This window comes from Chaetodon trifascialis, chromosome 15, assembly GCF_039877785.1.
Source record: "Chaetodon trifascialis isolate fChaTrf1 chromosome 15, fChaTrf1.hap1, whole genome shotgun sequence".
NCBI classification, from domain to species: Eukaryota; Metazoa; Chordata; class Actinopteri; order Chaetodontiformes; family Chaetodontidae; genus Chaetodon; species Chaetodon trifascialis.
The window spans coordinates 16,864,054-16,876,186 of NC_092070.1; the positions used below are offsets into that span (position 1 = coordinate 16,864,054).

General features: G+C 40.9%; 1 protein-coding gene across 1 annotated transcript; it reads right to left on the reverse strand.

The window, feature by feature from the left end:
* Nucleotides 1-2,531: 2,531 nt before the first annotated feature.
* Nucleotides 2,532-8,537, reverse strand: LOC139343506 (immunoglobulin lambda-1 light chain-like). The gene is made up of 4 exons (XM_070981205.1): nt 8,498-8,537; nt 8,080-8,405; nt 3,865-3,898; nt 2,532-3,049 (listed from the first exon to the last, which is right to left on the reverse strand). The coding sequence occupies exons 1-4, from the start codon at nt 8,535-8,537 to the stop codon at nt 2,724-2,726; spliced, it is 726 nt and encodes a 241-aa protein (XP_070837306.1). The 3' UTR covers nt 2,532-2,723.
* Nucleotides 8,538-12,133: the final 3,596 nt, after the last annotated feature.

The following is a 12,133-nucleotide window of genomic DNA, read 5'->3' on the forward strand; positions in this document are numbered from 1 at the left end:
TTTATTACAGTATGAGCAGTAAACAGTGTTGAGTAACAATCAGAATCGGCTTCAATGGCCAAGTATGTTTCGACACACAAAGAATTTGGTTTTCTGTTGCCCTCAATGTACGTACAGAAATAGACATACAGCTCAGAACAAAGCTGAACAACGGTCAACATAAACATTTCACTATGTGTAAATAGAACAAACAAAACAATCTTTTAAAATCACAATGTTGGCAGTCCACCTGACCTCCAGATCATTTGTTGAATAAAGAACATTTAAACACAGCACCAGGTGTGAATCCTGACCTGTAAAGAAAAACAAAACAAAACAAAACAAAACAAAACAAAACAAAACAAAACAAAACAAAACAAAACAAAACAAAAACTAATTTATTCTGCATGAAAGTGGAGTGTTTTTACTGGTTCACTTCTCCAATCAGTTTATTAATAATAATATTATTACTGTAAAATAATAAATGCAACATACTTGAATATATACCTTTGTCAATTCTGGGGGAAAAAACAATAAAATTATTCTAATTTTCTAAAACAAATGATTGTGTTATGGTGTGTGATTATGATTTTTCTTTTCTTAGTTGTCTGTGTGTTTTTTCTCCCTCTGTGTCTGCAGTGGAGGTGTGGCCTGGCAGTGCTGTGGGCAGACGACGCACCTGAGGCTGACTCCACTAATTTCCACTGCTTTGAAGCAGCGTAGCAGCATCATCCCGCTGCCAGATTATCTCGTGTCTCGCCTTGACTTTCCAGCCATTTCGTCTTTGTGCTCATAGTAACCTTGGATTTAGTTTGTTCATAGTCGCCTGTGTGCGTATCTCGCTTTGGTTTTCTCTGTTGTGTTCCCACATTGTGGTTTCATTAGTTAGTTCATCTGCAGAGTCGTCTGCTGTCCTACCCGCTCGCCACGGAGTAGTAGAAATTATGTTTAAGGTTGAATTTATGTTTTTCTTGGATTTAGGGTCTTTTTAGTCGTATTTGGTGGTTATTGTTTGGTTGTAATAAACCGTTTGTGTTTTTGAACAGCTCCCTTGTTTCTCGTGCTGTTTTGTTTCTGCCTCTTGGGTCCAAATTAAAATAACTTTGATTTACTAAACATAACAAATTGTACATGATTGGATGTTACACTGAGCTTGTTTGGTGGCTCAATTATCAGTGGACATGTGTCAGAGAGTCAAAAAGCAGAAGTAGTTAGTGAGGAGGTTTTTGTCACAGTCTAAATCACTGTGATACGAACTCTTTAGCAGAGTCATCCCATGTAGCACAGTGATAGACTGCTGAGTCTCCCTCCTCCACATTGTTGATGATCAAACGATAATCTGATTTTGACTGATGAGTAGATGTGAACTTTGGAGACGAGAAACCAGAACCATAGGTGGGAGAACTGTTGGGGTGATAAAAAAATAAAACAAACTGAGTAACTCCTCCTGGAATCTGTTTGTACCAGCGAGCAGCATTGTTAGTCACAGCGCCCAGGTTACAGTCCATGGTGGCTGTCTCTCCTGTCCTCAGCGCCACAACAGGAGGCTTCTGTGTCACCACCGTCACACCACTCACACCTGGAAACAACAAGATGACATGAAGTCAAGAGAAACACACAGACTGATGAATCCAACATGAGCTGAAAGCTGCAGTAAGTCAGCCTCCTTACATGTTAGAGCAGTGATGAGAGTGCAGAGGGTCCCCAGCATGTTGTCAGTGTGTGCTGAGAATGGCCTTGGAACTTGGAAAGTGAGCTTCCTGCTGACAGATTGGAGGGTTTGGAGGATGAGGAGAGGAGGTGCTGGAGGAGCAATTTAAGACAACACTGAAACTGAGAGTGACTGACAGGAGGAGGAGCTTTGCTTCAATCTGCATGCTTTGCCACATTTCTTGCTCTCTTATCTTCTGTGAAGGGAAAAGTCTTTTCTGTCTCCATTATTGTCTCTGTGGACAATGTCTCCCCCCAACCCCAAAATATGACAACATGATGATTTGAAAAAGACTTCCTGCACTTTTATTGTCATAGATTTGTTTCTTTGCTCACTTCTTAATAAAAGGGATTGAATTGAGTTCCCTCTGATTTCACAGAGAGCTGACACTTGACCTCTTCATTTACATGCAGCTATAAATAAGCAGAGGAGGCCTGCAGGTGCATCCTGGGAGGGAAGAGAGGGAGGAGCAGAGAGGTGACGCTTCACTGACGGAGGATAAACGTTCAGTTTCATTTGCTCAATTCATCTGATTTTTGCAACATCTTAACGACAGCAAGGAACTAAAACAAAAAAAAGGTGATATTAATCTCTCTGTTGAGCTTTTATTGTAAATTAACACCTAATAACAATGTAGCTTTCTGAAGAAAACACACTGAAGTAATAATCAGACACAAATATGTCTGTTATCTCTGTGTCCTGGATTCATGAGATGTGAGATGAACACGAGGAGTAAAATAAAATCTCCTGACAGTTACAACATTTTTTTGAACATTATTGTTTTAAATGATGTTTTCATCAAAACAAATAAATACAAACACTTTTGTTGTCCACAGTTTTTGGTCTGTTTACTTTTTATTGAATGAGTCTGGACAAACGCAGCAGTTGCAAAGCTGATACAACACCTCCACCTCACTGTCACAACATTTATTACAAGCATGCAGACACATCTTTTCTAACATGTCAACCTTGTCATGAGCAAAGAGCACAAAGAGTAAAGAAGCAGCTTTGAAATGCTCATTCTGCTCCTCTGCTATTCTTGAGTGGGACAGTGGGACTTGTTGATGTTTTTCTGTGAAGTCTGGGAGCCCAAAGACACTTTACATGTGTAAACCTTATCCATGTCCCAGTCTGACGTCTGGATGGCCAGAGAGCTGCTGATTCGGAAAGTCTGGTCTGCTTGCTGAACAGCGGTGCTGGTGGAGATCCCGCTGCTCACTGGTCTCCCACCAGACAACCAGCTCACATCTGCAAAAGGCACAGACTGACTGGACAGACAGACCAGAGTGGCTTTGTTGGACTGGAGCTCAGCACGGGACGGAGGGAAGACTGTGAGGACAGGAGGAGGGAGGCTGGAGCCTGAAAATACATGAAGGACATTCATCAAATAACTCCAAATCGAATCACTGATACAAAGCATGACAGCAGCAGATTATTAACCTGTTTTCTTCAACAATACAACAAACACAGTGAAGAAGTGAAGAAGCGTTTTAAATGAGTGAAAACATTTTGAAATCATCACCTAAAATATGAGCACTCTTCCTGTTTCACACAAAGTCTATCAGTTACAAACTGAGAAATATTTGGATTCATTCAGGATCATTTTTATGTTGAACAAATTCATGAAGTCACTTTCTGTGTCTCACAAATGGCACGACAGTAAATCAGTGGTCATTTAGCTGTTTTGCTGTTGTCTGTCTAATCATCGAGAGAAAAACTATATTCATTTATATGAAAAAACTCCCTAAACTTGGGAAGATTAGTCAGTAAACATGAATAAACTCAATAATTTAGTGTTGATATGACAGAATAAATTACATTTGACAGATTATTTAGCATTTGTTTTTACAATGATACAAAAGTGTCATCAGTCTTGAAAATATAAAATAATTTTGTACAGATTTTGCCGAAATGTTAAAATTGCTCAGCCATCAAAACACTTCAGAGTATTTGTAGATATCATTGAACATATTTTGATCATTAGCAGATCTTTACTTTGTCCTCAAAGACACAGTCTGGCATCAAAGCAGATGAAAAGAAGTCAAAGTGAAATTCACTCAACAACATGTTTGACTTTCTAAACAGTCAGCCTGATATGAATTGATGATTTTGACTGAATTTGACTCAGAAACAGAGAATCTGTCTTGTTTTGTGATCAGTTAAAAAGTACTTACTTGTCACAGTCAGCTTGGTGCCTTGTCCGAATACCACAGTGATTCAGTTTGTACACATGGCCGTACAAAAACCTCCTGACTCTCACTGATGAGGGGAGTGGAACTGAAACATCCTGTTGAGACCAACTTTCACTGTCAACATCTCATTCACTTCATCAGTCTGCTTCTGCTCACAGACACTGCTGGACTTGAGGACTGATTCTCAGTCTTCTGCTGCATCCTTTTGTTTTCATGCTGGACATGTTCAAAGTCCAGATATCATCAGTCAATTCAGTCCAACGTTAATGAGGAAAATCATTCAGACAATGCAGCTGAACTTGGTTGGCTGTTATTGACTGCAGGGATGGGATAACAGTCATTTTCTGTTTAACTTGCTGCAGCCAAAAGTCGTCTTCAAACGATCAGATTTAACCAAAGCAGTTGATATAATGTCAGAGACATAATGACTCACAAAAATGGCTCCTGCTGTACTGAACTTATCAGGCTGTGCATTTTGTCCTGTAACAGTGTTCACCCTGTGTTTTGTTGACGTTGTTGGAGACCCACAGACCCACTGCTGTATGTGCAAATATACTCAATATGTTCTTCTTATGGCCTCATTAAAACTCAATATGTAGAAAAGTGAAAGATGTTTTGACACATGGTGACATTTCTGATGTTTGAGGTCAATTAAACGTCAGAGAGGTCAAACTCCCTGTTAGACCTCTTATGAACAGACTGTTATAAAACTGCAATAACATGAACTTCTGGAGACTGATTTGATGTTTGGGAGGTGAAATGCTGCATAAAAAGTGCTGACAGCACCAATCACACAGATGGAGCTGATTCAAATCCATTGTATTTAATCTTGTTTCACAGACGGAGTCTCTGAGACCACAAACAGAAGTGATCCATCATTTCCACTGACTGATCAATACAGATATTGACCACATATATTTATCCCCAACAGTAAGAATGAAATTCTCTGTTTATCTTTGTTTATCAGTTGTTGGTGTTTTTTCTGTCTCTTGCAAATGAAAAGAATTAAATGAAAAGCAGAAAACAACAACTGCTAAATCTAATTATTCCTTCAATTTCAGTGTTGAAAGAGATTTGGTAGAAACTGGTCAGGATCAGATTGATGAAACTGGTTTGTCGAAAAGTGTCATGTAGGGTAGTTATCGAGAGCATTCATGTTCATGTGTCAGAGAGTCAGAAAGCAGAAGTAGTTAGTGAGGAGGTTTTTGTCACAGTGTAAATCACTGTGATACGTCCTCTTTAGCAGAGTTGTCCCATGTTTGACAGTAATAGACAGCAGAGTCTCCTGCCTCTGCCCTCTTAATGATGAACTGGTAATCTGTGTTTGATGAGGCTTTAGAGTTGAATCTGTCTGAGGAGAATCCTGTTCCAAAGATGAGTGAACTGCTAGAATAGTGAAAACTCAGAACATACTGAGGAGCTTCACCAGGAACCTGTTTGTACCAACGGACAGCACTGCTGTCATATCTCTGAATGTTGCAGTTGAGAACAACCTCTCGTCCTGGAGAAACTGTGTGGACAGCAGGCGTCTGGGTCAGCACGATCACTGCATCAACATCTGTCAACAAAGAGAGAAAAATCCATGAGTGAAAGGTTTGTGTGTGAAAATATGAGCTATAAAAGCAATGAGAAGAATATCTTACATGTTAGAGCAGTGATGAGAGTGCAGAGGGTCCCCAGCATGTTGTCAGTGTGTGCTGTAAACGTCCCTTACTGTCCAGCTGAGAGGTGAGCAGGGTTGGAGTGTGAGGAGAAGAGAGACTGAAGCTTATAAAGACACTGAGGAGAGGAGGAGGAGGAGGAGGAGGAGGAGGAGGAGGAGGAGGAGGAGGAGGAGGAGGAGGAGGAGTGTTAATATTCTCAGTGGTGGTACAAATGTTCTTTTTAAGGATCTGTTCAAGTCAAAAGACTTACAAAAAACATAATCAAGTCATCACAGTTGGCAGGCCATTCCAGCAAAATCTGGAATGGCCTGCCAACTTCCATAAGAGACTGCTGTTCTTTTCTTATATTTAAAAGGCATTTAAAAGACTGGCTCAAGTCCAACCAGACCTGTAATCATTGTTAACTGTATGTACCTAGCTTCCCATGCCGCTGTGCATGTTCCCTCACAGACATACGCAGTGACATGGGTAAACCATAAGAAGCACTGCAACACTTTACAAGGTACTACCTCTTCTCAAGTCACTTTAGCACTGCAGCACTTTAGATATGTACTACTTCCTCATAACTCATCTTGCATTACTCCCAACAAGAAACCCTGCTCTGGTCTTTGCATTGCTGCACCTTCATCTCAATTACTCATCCCTGACAGTTCATCTTGTTTTTAATGGCACCGCACATAATGGTTTTTGTTATGTATAACTGTCTGTTGTGTCTGTCCCGGTAGTTTTGTATTGATTGTCTCTCTCTCAGTACCTTGATATGTTGTATTTTGACCTCAAATTCTATCTCTCCTATGTACTTGTTTTCTGTTTTGTTTTGTTTTTATTATGTATTATGACCCTTGTATGCCTCAATGGCTCTGAACACCATGCCGCAGGACTACAGTTGGAAACTAGCTTTTGGCTAACACTGGCACATTTACAGTAATGTATGATTGATGTGCGCTGTCCTCTTTAAATAAACTTAAAAAAAACAAAAAAAAACCATGACAAATATGATGTTGCTGGATTTCAGATTATTTATAAATCCTGATTTACATTTGTGAATCCTTCTGTGAGCACTCATTAATACTGAGACTGATCGGACTAAATCCAACAGAAACAACATATATGAAGGACCCCAGCCTCTGCAGCCATCGTCACGTTCAGTTATTCCTGGTGTTTCCTGTGTTTTCTCCCTGACCTCGTGTCTCCTGTGCTCCCCTCTTTGTTTCTCTGTGTGTTTGTCTGTGGATGTGTTGTGGTCGTAGCTCTCCTCTGCTCCTCACGTCCTGATTGCTGTTCAGCAGACACACCTGCTCCAAGCAGCTCACCTGCAGCCGTGAGAACTCCAGTTGAGCTCACCATCAATTCGTCTCACCTTTCCCAAGTCCTACGTAAACTGTGTTCAATCATCTTCAGCCTTTGAGTGTTGCTTTTGAGTACAGAGTTAACTGGACATAACAGAAGGATTACATTTTAATGATAGATCTGATGTAGCAGTGGCAAATGGCAAATATGAGCCACATGTTGCCTCTATTGCTTGTAATCGAGATTAAGTTAACACTTTTATTTTACATGAATTATTATGGCTTCATTTTTTTAAAACCACGATGTTGACAGTCCACCTGACCCCTGAAAATTTCATGGATAACACCACATAAGGTTTGAATCCTAACTTTAAAAAAAAACTAGTTTATTCTGGATGAAGGTGAAATGTTTTTACTGATTAACTTCTTCAATAAGTTTATTATTATCAATATTATGATTGTAAAAGAATGAATGCAACATACTTATAAATATGTCCTTTCGTCGGTTCTTTGTTCTGGCTGTGTTTTGTCTGCTCTGGTTCTGTTTCTGTTTCTCTGCAGGGCTGGAGTGTGGCAGGGGTGGGGCTGATCTCCTGTGAAGTGAGCGGCTTCTTGACCTACCTGACTCTAATCCTCGCTCATCAAGACTCTCCTTTTTAAGCTGGCTTCTCCCACACTCCTGTACCAGATGATTCCCTCTCTTACCCTCTGTGTCTCACCACAGGTTGATCTCCTGGTCCCTGCCACGCTTCTCCAGCCGATGCTGTAGTTCTGTGCAGTGCTTTTGGTTCGCTCATGTGAGTTTTGTATTTTTCCTGAACGATTGTTTGCTCTTGTCTGTTGAGTTTTTCCCCATCAGTGATTTTTGGTTTTTGTCTGCTTAAGCTGCATTTTTCCCCAACAGTGAAATTGTTGTTTTTTTTTGTTCTCTTCTTTTTGTTTGCTGAGTTTTTTTCCACAGCGGTGATTTTTGGTTGTTGTTGTGTTTTGTTTGTTTGTTTGAAATCAATAAACTTTGCTAAATTGTCTCTGCATTCTGGGTCCTCACCTTCCCCACGACCTTAACATTCTTGGTCAAGGAAGTGAAGTTTTTTTTACATTGTTGAAAACAAATGATTGGACATGGTGGGATGTTACAGTGAGCTTGTTTGGTGGCTCTATTATCAGTGGACATGTGTCAGAGAGTCAGAAAGCAGAAGTAGTTAGTGAGGAGGTTTTTGTCACAGTGTAAATCACTGTGATACGTTCTCCTGAGCAGAGTTGTCCCATGTTTGACAGTAATAGACTGCTGAGTCTCCCTCCTCCACATTGCTGATGATCAAACGATAATCTGATTGTGACTGATGAGTAGATGTGAACTTCGGAGATGAGAAACCAGAGCCATAGCTGGGAGAGCTCCAGCTGTGATAAAACCTCAGTACAAACTGAGGAACTCCTCCTGGAATCTGTTTGTACCAACTAGCATCATAGTCAGTCACAGTGCCCAGGTTACAGTCCATGGTGGCTGTCTCTCCTGTCCTCAGCGTCACAACAGGAGGCTTCTGTGTCACCACCGTCACACCACTCACACCTGGAAACAACAAGATGACATGAAGTCAAGAGAAACACACAGACTGATGAATCCAACATGAGCTCAAAGCTGCAGTAAGTCAGCCTCCTTACATGTTAGAGCAGTGATGAGAGTGCAGAGGGTCCCCAGCATGTTGTCAGTGTGTGCTGTAAACGTCCCTTACTGTCCAGCTGAGAGGTGAGCAGGGTTGGAGTGTGAGGAGAAGAGAGACTGAAGCTTATAAAGACACTGAGGAGACGAGGAGGAGGAGGAGGAGGAGGAGGAGGAGGAGGAGGAGGAGGAGTTTCAACACTCAACACTGGTTTCAGTCATGAATAAATATCCACAAATCAGTTTGTTCCAGTTTGTTTTGTTGTTGTTCTTGTTGTCATTGTAGGTCTGATGATGACCTTTACATCTGTGTTAATATTCTCAGGGTTGATAAAAATGTTCTCTTTGAAGTGCTGTTTCATTTCAAAGACATGAAGTAAAGATGATCAGATGCTAAATGAGACTTAATTGGATTTCAAAATTGTTTTCTCTCACAGTTGTTTTTGAAAATACATTCAATAAACAGTAATGAGTAATAGTCAAAGTCAGCAATAACATGTACACAGGACTCTGGACATGTTTCAGTCTTGACTGTCTCTTGCAGAGCACACATCCCTGAGGGACACCACTGCTGATTGTCCAGGTGCTGGATGTGATTTTATCCAGTCTCACCTGCTGCATCCTGTTAGTCAGGAACTTTGTGATCTGACAGGTAGAAAATAAGATGGTGGAGTCAACACAACTGTTTATCCCTTATCATACTTAGAGAAGTGTCCTCTCATCAGCTTAGCATGATCCATATTAATAATAAGTCCTGTCATTAATTTCTTGGAAACACATCATTCATTTTTGATTCTAAAATAGTATTTTCTGTAAACAATGAGTTTTGTAACAGTGTAATAAATCATGACCTTTCGTTGCATGTGTGAATATTGTTTATATTTAGCAAATGTTTCTGTGGGGAAGTTACAGAAAGCATTGGCTGTTTGCTGACTGCCAGTCAAAACCTGTGAGAGACTCAGAAAGCAGAAGTATTTAGTGAGGAGGTTTTTGTCACAGTGTAAATCACTGTGATACGTACTCCTTAGCAGAGCCGTCATATGTGTGACAGTAATAGACTGCTGAGTCTCCCTCCTCCACATTGCTGATGATCAAACGATAATCTGATTGTGACTGATGAGTAGAAGTAAACCTCGGAGACAAGAAACCAGAGCCATACTCAGGAGAGCTCCAGCTGTGATAAAACCTCAGTACAAACTGAGGAACTCCTCCTGGAATCTGTTTGTACCATCGAGCAGCACTGCCAGTCACAGTGCCCAGGTTACAGTCCATGGTGGCTGTCTCTCCTGTCCTCAGCGTCACAACAGGAGGCTTCTGTGTCACCACCGTCACACCACTCACACCTGGAAACAACAAGATGACATGAAGTCAAGAGAAACACACAGACTGATGAATCCAACATGAGCTCAAAGCTGCAGTAAGTCAGCCTCCTTACATGTTAGAGCAGTGATGAGAGTGCAGAGGGTCCCCAGCATGTTGTCAGTGTGTGCTGTAAACGTCCCTTACTGTCCAGCTGAGAGGTGAGCAGGGTTGGAGTGTGAGGAGAAGAGAGACTGAAGCTTATAAAGACACTGAGGAGAGGAGAAGAGGAGGAGGAGGAGGAGGAGGAGGAGGAGGAGGAGGAGGAGGAGGAGGAGGAGGAGGAGGAGGAGTTTCAACACTCAACACTGGTTTCATTCACAGATCAACTCAATTGTGTTTGTGTGACTGAGTCATTTCAAGCCAACAATCTCATATTTCATGACCTTAATGTTTATGAACTGATGGTGTTTGGAGGTGTGTTGAAGGCCTTTGTATGAGTATTTTTAACTCCAGTCAAATCATCATCAGTGTATCAGTTCATGTTGATCTTTCATCGTTGTATGTGAAGTAAACGTTATTCTGTAAGAAGAACATGTGGAGGTAAAGTGTTCACCTCTATTCTCAGTATCTTCACTTGTCTAAATTTTCTTTCCACCACACAAACATGTTTCCTAATAATCCAAACAGATGAACAGAAATGTTTTAGTCAAACTGTTCATCACTTGATGTTGGGGTTTGTCTCATGAAACAGGGTTCATGTATTCAGATTTCTGTTATAGTTACTGCAGCTGGAAGTGTAACAATCATCACTACTTCACTATACCAGGTGATAATTTAATTAAACCAGCAGAGTAGATCAGAGCTGAAATCCATCTTTCAACATGAGGTTGATTCTTTTGGTGTCGACTGCCCTCACCCTGCTGCCCCAGCAAACAACAGTGAAGGAAACAGCTCTGGTGACCACAGCCTGCTAGAACAGTGTTTTCCAACCTTTTTGAGCCATGGCGCATATTTTACATTAGAAAAATCACAAGGTACTCCACCACCAAACAAAATGTCACAGAAAGTACATTTATTGAAATATAATGCAAATCCAGTCTCAATTTACTCAATTTACTTACTCAGTGTGAAACTGAGGCCTGTTTAGTTGAACACAAAGCTGATATTCTTGCAGGAATTGAAGAAAAACACACAGGATGATTTCACCTGATTGGTGCTCTGAGCCTTAGAGCACCAATCAGGTGAAATTGGATAATCTTCCACAGCACACCTGATGATTTCTCTTGGCACACTTATGTACCTCAGCACAGTGGTTGGGACAGTGGTTGGGAAACACTGTGCTAGAACATCCTCAGCACAGGACTGCAGACACTGAATGACCAGAGCCTCCACAGAAGCGTCAGCTCTGGACCTTCTTGTGCACAGCCTCTGTGTTCTTAGTCCAGTCCAGCTTGGTGTCCAAGTGTCCTCCTGCGTACTTCGAACCCTTCACATTTTTCATGTCCTTCTTGTGGATTTAAATAGTTGTAGGTGGTGTTTTTCACCTGCTAAACTTCCCCACAAACTCCTTTGTTGTACCAGAGATAAAAGACAGAAGGTTTAATTAATGACTTGTGAAAAAAAAAAAAAAGAAAAAATCCAACTGACAATGGATGAAAGTGAGATGTTTTAACTGGTGCATTTCTCACATTTTTGTGTTAGTTCTGTTTATCATTTTCACATTGTAAAAGAAGAAATGCAAAATTCTTATAATTATTCACAGAGCTGATTTGGTGGCTCAATTGTCAGTGGACTAATGTCAGAGAGTCAGAAAGCAGAAGTAGTTAGTGAGGAGGTTTTTGTCACAGTGTAAATCACTGTGATACGTACTCAGCAGCAGAGCTGTCATATGTTTGACAGTAATAGACAGCAGAGTCTCCTGCCTCTGCCCTCTTAATGATGAACTGGTAATCTGTGTTTGATGAGGCTTTAGAGTTGAATCTGTCTGAGGAGAATCCTGTTCCAAAGTAGAGTGAACTGTCTGAATAGAGAAAACTCAGAACATACTGAGGAGCTTCACCAGGAACCTGTTTATACCAATTGACAGCACTGCTGTCATATCTCTGAATGTTGCAGTTGAGAACAACCTCTTGTCCTGGAGAAACTGTGTGGACAGCAGGCGTCTGGGTCAGCACTTTCGCTGCATCAACATCTGTCAACAAACACAGAAAAATCCATGAGTGAAAGGTTTGTGTGTGAAAATATGAGCTATAAAAGCAATGAGAAGAATATCTTACATGTTAGAGCAGTGATGAGAGTGCAGAGGGTCCCCAGCATGTTGTCAGTGTGTGCTGTAA

Coding starts and splice junctions, on each gene's coding strand:
- LOC139343506 (XM_070981205.1), bottom strand. CDS start 8,537: ATGCTGGGGACCCTCTGCACTCTCATCACTGCTCTAACAT. Junction 8,406..8,497: donor TCTCATCACTGCTCTAACAT/GTAAGGAGGCTG, acceptor TGTTGTTTCCAG/GTGTGAGTGGTGTGACGGTG. Junction 3,899..8,079: donor ACAACTCTGCTCAGGAGAAC/GTATCACAGTGA, acceptor TGAATCACTGTG/GTATTCGGACAAGGCACCAA.